This window comes from Juglans microcarpa x Juglans regia, chromosome 4D (genome assembly GCF_004785595.1).
Source record: "Juglans microcarpa x Juglans regia isolate MS1-56 chromosome 4D, Jm3101_v1.0, whole genome shotgun sequence".
NCBI lineage: Eukaryota > Viridiplantae > Streptophyta > Magnoliopsida > Fagales > Juglandaceae > Juglans > Juglans microcarpa x Juglans regia.
In genome coordinates this window covers 27,931,088-27,940,081 of record NC_054600.1, presented here as the reverse complement: position 1 = coordinate 27,940,081, position 8,994 = coordinate 27,931,088, and the positions used below count along the sequence as shown (strand labels likewise).

The 8,994-nt window shown below is 37.9% G+C and overlaps 1 protein-coding gene across 1 annotated transcript; it reads right to left on the bottom strand.

The window, feature by feature from the left end:
* Positions 1-643: 643 nt before the first annotated feature.
* On the bottom strand, positions 644-6,451 carry LOC121259484 (cytokinin dehydrogenase 5-like). The gene is given in 9 exon segments (XM_041161091.1): positions 644-1,098; positions 2,462-2,724; positions 4,065-4,340; positions 4,690-4,817; positions 5,269-5,448; positions 5,451-5,520; positions 5,523-5,593; positions 5,596-5,699; positions 5,701-6,451. Coding segments are annotated over 9 exon segments (1,590 nt in total). The 5' UTR covers positions 5,862-6,451; the 3' UTR covers positions 644-761.
* Between the last annotated feature and the right edge of the window lie 2,543 nt (positions 6,452-8,994).

The following is an 8,994-nucleotide window of genomic DNA, read 5'->3' as shown; positions in this document are numbered from 1 at the left end:
GGATTGTGAATAGTAGTGAGATAGATTGTGAATAGTAGTGAGATTTGTGAGTTAAAGTTGATGAATAGTAATGAACAGTAGTGAGATAAGTTGAGATGAATTAAGATGAATTACGAATACAAACTGGGCTAGTGCTGTAATAATAACCATGCAAAACTTAGCAAAACTACAAGACTAGAAAGTATAAATAGGAAGAACAGACGAATTTTTTTTCCTAAACTGCAGAAATTTAATTCAACTTTGTTCGAATATAAATTACATTGAAGATATATGAGGATTGAGAGGGGGGGGGGGGGTGGGTTGTTAAAAGGAAAACAGTGACGTCGCCAATCGACATTGGTGGAGAACTGGAACCAGCTGTGTGTAAAGAAGCTGCAGACAATATCCCAAGGCAAACCAGACGGACAACAACATTACATGGAGCCTCCACACGATCTCGGGCCCAACCCTCTCTACTCTTTGATTCCACCGTGCGATATCATTTGCACTCAGACAACAACCTCTCAACAACACCACATCTATGGCAAACCGTTAAAAAAAAGGAACCACACCTCTCCAAATCACTAATAATTCACAAAATTTTATTCTCCAAACTTGTGCCCTTTTGGGTCATTTATGTTGTATGTACAAAAATATTAAAAAAAAAAAAAAAAAAAAAAAAAAAAAAAAAACTAGTGCTACTATCATGTTGTTGTAGTGGTGTGTACTTACTTGTTGTTCAATCATTTAATAATAAAATATAAACTATAAAATAATGGTCGTCACCAGGAGGAAGCCAGTTGAGTAGTAAAGGAGGGGTTAAAAATACGCTGGCCAGTGGCTAAAATGCGACGGGGGTCGAACTCCAGCTTCTTGTGATAAAACCGGTCCCACTTATCTCCGAAGTGGTCCACCCAGTCCTGTTGTGCGGTGTGGTGGGGCAGGTACTGTTTCATCTTGATCCCCGCATCCTCGCAGAATTTGAGGATCCGACGGTTCTGTTGGGTCAAGTACTCCAACGTCTGGGTCTCGTCTCCATTGTCCAAAGCCGACCTCAGAAACGCCACAAGGTAAAACACGTCCTCGTCCGGTGTCACCACCGACGTCCTCTGGTCCCACCTACATAGAATCACACCACACCAAATTAACCAAAAAAAACAAAACAAACGTAAATTAGTAGAGAAAAAGAAAACATGTTTCGAAGCTGTCAATGATTCTCATGTTTTGCAAGAGGGTGGTTGGGATATGATGGTTTTGGGGGCGAGAACTGAGTAGGACCTTCAAAAAGAAGAGGGTGGCCACAGCGGGGGTGATGGCTCGTTACCTGTACTAACGGCATATGTTTGTGGAAGTAGGCAAGTAGCTGAGTGACAGAACATGGATTCCATCCCATCAAAGGGATAGTTGGGTCCCCCGGAGAAGATCTTCGTGACATGAGAATCTTCCCACTTGGATGATCGTTACCGTCGATTTTTTATTTTATTTTTGTTGGGTTCCAGTCAATAAAAGAGAAAAGTGTTTGTCAATCCTAGCTGGCTAACGTATTATTTATCAATATTCATCCAGTTGGCTTTGCCTTAGGTGCATGTGGTCCGCCTCTTCCCGTCTCTACAGTTCGCCACGTGTACTACCTTAATCATGGGAACATTATACCCACGGGGGTCCCTCTGCTTTCGCTTTTTCGACATTTTTTTTTTATTTTTTAAACCTCTCAAAGAGAGTTTGTAATCAGAGATTACCTTATTATGATGCTCATCATCATCATCATGAGATGAAATTCAAAATTATCTTAGTTCAGATCTCTCTTCCTGATGAGATTGGTTGACATGCTATATTTTAATTAAATTTTAATTACTATTAAATAGAGGAAATGTTATTTTTAATAGATAATCGATCACATTAATATGTTTTAATTTATAAGAGACGATTACAGATAATTTTTTAGCATGTCACACGTAAGTAGAATGTTTCAATTCTTGAATCTTTTATCTTTTATCCTTAGCTATATATATGATGCTTCTCCCAATTATTGATAGTTTTACAACTTGCAATATTTTAGACGAGTTGGTGTTCGAAGGTCACTCAACTACCTTGTCTTAATAGTTTAGTTGCACCGAAAATCATATTAATGAATGAGCCAAGTGATGGTCATATACATAAAAATATGGACGTATTTTTCTCGCATATATATATACATATCATGTCATGTGTGTGTATTTAGAGATTGGCATATAAATAAATAAATAAAAATGTGGTTTTAATTCCATGTACGGATAAGGCTAGCTATTAATTAAGAGTGGCCCTCTGAATTAGAGAACCCGATGGGTAGGCATATATATATATATATATATATATATATATATATATATCTATCGCTTAAAATAAGGGTAGAGAAATCTTTGTATGCTGCATGCATGCAGTTGTTTAATGAAAAAGGACCTGAGAGGGCTATATATATGATGTGCATGATCTGGGAACTTACTTGTCTCTGTTCATGGGGTAGATGAGGATGGGCCCGCTCGTCTTATTTCCCAAAATGCCCTTGAACACACCCTTGTCGAAGTCAGCAATGCTTGATTTTGGGACAAAAAGGTTGAGCCATGGGTGCGGCACATCCCACAAGCCCTTGGACCGGAGCTTCAGCTCGTTCTTGTGGACCCGGTCCAAAAAATCCACGTAAGGGAGGTCCGTTGTGAAGACCGATGTTGGTATGAAATCTAATTTTTCCAACAGAGCCTCTATTTCCTGCGCCAAGTCCCCAAGTCATCCAAGTTGTTAGTATTAATTAAAATCTTAATTGTCATTATTGCGTCGAATCGAAATAAAATAATAATAATAACACGTACAAGAGAGCAACACATCAAAAAATATAATTAATTAATTAATTAATTAAAATATTAAAAGACTGCTACGTACAAAAGAATGGGCTTTTTGGCAGGATAAGTTTGATTCCAACAAGTTTTATTTTAATTGAATATACTAATTAGGAAGATAGGTTATATATTAGAAGGGAATAATATAGCAAGTGGAAGGCATAAATATACTCATTTTTTAAAGTCAAAATATAATATAAAAAGTTGTGTTCAATCTTAGGATCAGATGGGCTGATAGATTTAGATTACAGAAGATCTTCCATGTTTTCTTGTGCATGTTTTATGTTTTATTTACATTTTATAGTATAAATTATTCACTTTTGGAGTAGTCCCAATAATATAATCCAACAGTAGTACTAGTGGGGCACCACTATTAATTAAAGCTACTGATTATATATAATTAATCTCTCCATACAAAATAAGTACCCAAAATTGGTCTTTATGGATACAACCAACGAAGGAGCAGAGCTAGGACATACTGCTGATATATACTATATATATATATATATATATATATATATATAATATAATATATCGTAGAAGGTCTTAACTTCTCAGAACACATGAATTGACATTAATACTGTTAATTAATCAATGAGAAGATTTTACCATATATTCGTTTTAACCTCAGCTTTCAATTAAGAAAGCATGGAAATTTATTAATTTTTTCATCCTATATATTATTATGAAGAAGCTGGAAGTATTTACTGAGAATTAGACGTAAGTACTCTGGCCTCCTAGCTAGCTAGTGCCCGTACTGTCTGAATTGTTAATGCATGGGACAAATACAAGATATATAGTTATTCACATATATAGAGTTGGAATGTCCTATGGGGAAGAAGATGGCTGATCATATATATATATATATAAGCTAGACAGATGGAGTACTGGAATACCAGCCGCGCGCCTAATAAAATCGCCCACCAGCCCCAGTACTGCCACCTACTTTGAACGACGCAAGCTGCTGTGACTTGTAACAACAGATATCTTTGTATCATGATGATCATGTTCTCTTTTGTTTTTATCTTTTACCCATTAATTATAAAAATGGTCATTTTTTTATGGAATAATTGCATGCGCTATGCCGCTATCTAAATTTATTATTACTGTTGCTATCACGATAATAATATTAACGCTGTTGTTATTAATAATAGTAGTTGCCACGACTCAAGATCAGGGTTAGGTTAATCTTCGTATTTATGTATGTATTACCTGATCAATTCTGGTGGCGCTGGAATCATCGTAATTCTTGGTGACCTCCAAGCAATATAGGACGCCTCCATTAGCATTAAAAGAGGTGATTTTGACAGGGTTGCGAGGAGAGAAGAAAGAGGATCTCCAGTTGTTAATGAGCCCATCATCGACAATCACAAAACCCTCGACATAGTCGAATTTCTGGGCAGCAGGGTGTGCATGCAAAGAGATGAGGAACTCTTGGTCCTTGGTAAAAGCGGAAAAATTGGAATACAGTGCTCGGATCCACCTCACCTATTGATTAAGACAGTAATAAAAACAAAAGAAACAAAGAAGGAGAAAGAGACCACGTTAGAGAAGCAAAAAGGACATGTCAACAACATTGCCAGCTTTAGAACAGCCGTTTGAATGGTTTAAAAAGCTCTAATGGACCCAACCCTTAACAAAAAAAACTCTTAGGGTGATGATGCTTTACTTTTTAGGTTTTGTCATGAACTAAATACTAGGAAATTTGTCGCAAAAGTATGTGTCCTACCCTGGAATTTCCAACCAAAACTTATTTCAAACAAGTAAAAATGGTTGGCATGTCATGTGCTGTATATATGCTGGAGAGAGAGAGAGAGAGAGAGAGAGAGAGACGTACTCTTTGGGGTGAAGGTTCAAGAGGAATTCTAGCCCTGGTGATGATTCCAAACTGCCCAAGACCACCAAGAACGGCATGGAACAGCGCTGAGTTTTGCTCTTCCGAACATGTCAATAGCTCTCCCTTGCCTACAAGCAATAAGAATATGTTATAAAATTCCGAGATGTGTCCATAGCACGTGAAACTCGTACAAACTTGTTAACAACAATACCAAGACAAATGGTATGAGAATGCTACTTTAGCAAACAATTTATATATATGAACGCTCCTGAGATTAACAACAAGCTACCAAAGATATTAATTACGACCCATTTTGAATACAACATACATGGCTCGTACTACAATAAAAAATAAAATGTAAACTATAAATGCTAATTACATACTTGGTTAGAACTCAAAAACAACTTAAAACTCATATGAAAAGCATACGGGAAACACTGTAGATGATGTCGAGTACACCATTGTTTTTTTTTTTAAAAACCTATGTTTAAAAAAAAAAAGCTTAAGATATATGGTAGAGCATTCGAAGAACTGAAAGAAGAACATATGTACAACACATGCAAGCGAAAGTAATTGGACCTGTAACAACGTCAAGCTCGTAGACATTGCTAATCTGAGGTCCATGATTGAAAGCTTGGCCGCTAATCCCAGCATTCGAAAGGGTTCCACCCACTGACAGATACAAGTAATCTGTCCATGACTTCGGCGCAAGCCCATGCTCTAGCGTTGCCCTTAGCACGTCTATCCACAGTTCCCCTCCCACACGTCCACATAACTCTCTTCCTCCGAGACCCGAGCAAGGGCCGGCTTTCCCGACCCTAGTTGCCTACCCTTAAGCCGCTCATCTCTATCACCAGCCCTTTTGTTGCCTGAGCCTGCCCGTTTATGGAATGCCCGTGGCCCTTGCCGAGACAAAGAACCCGCGAGCCGACCCATAAGCCGCTCGGATGAGCCTGGCGATGTCCTCCGCCGAGGCCGGGTGGAAAACGGCTAGCGGCTTCCGTTCGGCACATCATGCCAAAGTCAAGCGAAGCTGTCTCCATGTCAGCCGGGTCAACACTGAGTTGACCGTCGACTCCCAGCCGGAGAAGCTCCGTGGGCTCCACGGTCAGTCCAACAGTAACAATTAGTCGATATATAGCAAACGTTAAAAGAAGCCTAGTAGTAGCCATTTTATATATGCTTACCTACTATATATATAGCTTGTGCGTTTTGTTGCTTTAGAATAAAAATGTTGTGTGATTATGTTTCGAACAAAATGAAGGTATTTATAGAAGAACCAAGGTGGTGTAGGATAAGGAAAGTGCACACACCGGCGGAGGGAAGAAGGAGGCGCTGGGAGTAGAAGTACTCTGTAGGAATGGCCTGGGAAGGAGGGAACAAAAATCTTGTGGCAGAGTTATGGGGAGGGGAGGGTGGTGGGGCTAACGTAAGCGGGATTGCACTTTTAAAGATCTTCTACGTTGCACAAGATTCGCTGGCTCTCTTACCCTCTTTGCTTTTTACCACGTTATTCGTTCAGCACAAAAGGATAAGCAGATTAAAAAGCCGAGACAACGAGGACGAACTGCATCTGTAGGACTCTTGGTTCTTTCCTTCTTTCTCTCTCTAAAAAGTATTCTCCTCTTTTTTTTTTTTCCCCTTTTCTATTTCTTTTACAGAACAGAGTGAGTCTGAGTCTGAGACTGGTTCTGGGTCTGAATCTGAGTCTGACCGACTCTGTGTGTGATCTCCTTTATCTCCTTCTCTCTCTTTCTATCTCTCTGCGTTTCGTGTCTAGGATATAAGATACAGGTTCTCAATTTATAGGACAGAGGGGAGAGGGAAAGGAGACGAGTTGGTTAGGAGAGGGTGAGACACGTGGATATCACGTGCGACATAAGGGAGACACGTGCAGGGGATGAGGGACGTATTTTCTCTTTTATTTTTTCCATTTAAATTTGTAAAGACTAAAGAGCTGGTGTGTGTATGTGTGGCCTTTTGCCGAGGGACTCCTTTCTGGGAAAGGGATGGTTGGGGGCAGAAGAACTCAGAGAGGTTGAGGAGGGGCCCACCTTTGGATACGGAGGATCTGTGTGGGGACACGAGCGAGGGAGCGTTCACGTGGGTGCAGACTCTGGGACGATGTTAAGCTTATGCAACCAATGAAAGATTCTCTCTCTCTCTCTCTCTCTCTCTCTCCGAGATCTCTCTTTCTTCCTTGTAAAAAAAAAAACAGTCTATACCACATCAACAGAAGCAGATGCTTCATAAACTCATATAATAAATATATATATACAAGTATAAAAAAATATATAAAAAATTATAAGGTCATGATCGCCGAATAATGGTAGAGAGGCTACAGAGTAGAGCCCATCAATTTTGAACTCCAAGAAATTCACTGTTTCTAAGGTAGATTGCGAATTAAGGGTTTTTGGTTGCATAGAGAGAGTGGCAGAGCAATGATAATGAACCAAAGGCAAAAGGTGGGGTTCTGTTCTCTCAAGTCAATTTTTATAACCATGCAGGTTTATAAGGCTACGTACGTAATGCACATAACGGTCACCAATTGACATTTCAAGAAAATAAATTTTTATGATTAATTTATTGTAACAAAAAAAATTTTTATAACTAATTTTAATTATAAATAGTCATTTCACTAAAATTAACTGGTCGTAAATAAGAAATTTTCTTGTAGTGTGAAGCGGCTTTGGGCTTTTTATTCCTTAAAATATAAGTTAGTGACCCTTTTTACCTATCTTCTTATAAATTTAAATTAAAAAAAAAAGAAGATAAAGAGGTGCTGTTAATGTACTACTACTACATGAATTTAAAGTTAATGTACACTACATGAATTTGAGAGGATGCATACCCCTCAATCTCATTCTACCGTGCCTTTTAGATTTTCATAGTGGGAATTAAGGACCCTCTCATAAATTTGTAATTATTGTAATTAGTTTAATAATTTCTGTTTTGTGCTCGTTTATCCATGACAATGTAGTTTTTGGTGGTTTTTAATTTTAAATGAAGCGTATCTTGTTGAGAAAATAAAAAATAAAAAGGTGGTAGTAGTAGTAGTTGGTTTCGATGTGATCTATCCTCAAAAGTAGAGAATTTTCTTTTCAAAAGAAAATTATAATATAATTAATTACAGATTGTTCTCTCATTTTCATTGACTGACCACCCAATTATATTTGGTTAGTTGAGACGACTTACCCACATCCGTAGAACTCAACAGTTAAAATGAAAGGAGAACGAATTTGGATTATTCGATTGGGAAATTACTTTCCGGTTTTTTTTTGGACTCTCTAACGTAAGATCTTCAAAGAACCAAGATGCATTATTTGACAGTGCAGGAGCTAGGAATATTGCATGCATTTGTATGCAAACAAAGCGTTTGTACCTCTGGGGCCTATTTGCAGCAGGAACGACAATGATTGTTCGATCAATGCGGACATCCTTTAAATTCGATGACAATTAATTGAATGCATGCCCAACTAACATCTCCTTGTCTGTCTCTACAATTGATCTTGACTAGACTTTGGTAAAGCCTTTTGCCTCTTTCTTGTTTAAAAGCATTTTTACCTTTTGCGTTGTATAATATATAATATAATCTAGTGTTCTTATATTGATTTGTGTAATATTCTCTTCCCGTCACTTCATAATTCCCTCCCTCGATTGTTCTTGTTTTTTCATTCAATCAAACAAAGAAAAATACTCATAATCCTTTCTTTCTTTCTTTCTTTCTTTCTTGTCAAACTTCACCAGCCTTATTACCTACTTGGGAGGAATAACGAAGGAAATGAAACGAACGAGTGAAAAGAGAAGGAAACGAAGAAGATCATGAGGAGGTCCTTTTCAAAACTAGGAGGAACTAAAAAGAAGACGAGTGAGAAAATGGTGCGTCTGATTTTTTTTTTTTTTTTTTTTCCCTTCCTTTTCTCGGCACGTACGTCCAAAATGTATCTGTGATGGGTTCTATAATTATAGTCTCCCCTTTTTTTTCTCACACAATCAACCACTCGTTGGCCAACATGTCCAATAAAACACATCCATCAGGACCATCGATCACGAAGCTATACATGCCAAGAATTATTGAGATCGGTGCTTCCTCTCTCGTATGGAACATGATTGAGATTGGTTTTCGATGACCAAATCATAACAGAGAAACATGTGGGTTGGGTTCAACATAGTGAAAACAGCACAAAATAATTTAATGCAGTTGAGTCGACGTACGTCTGACCACGAGAAAAATTAATGCAAACGCAATTAATAGATGCAGACAAAGTTTTCTTTATTGATATATACGTTTTTTTTTTTTTTAAT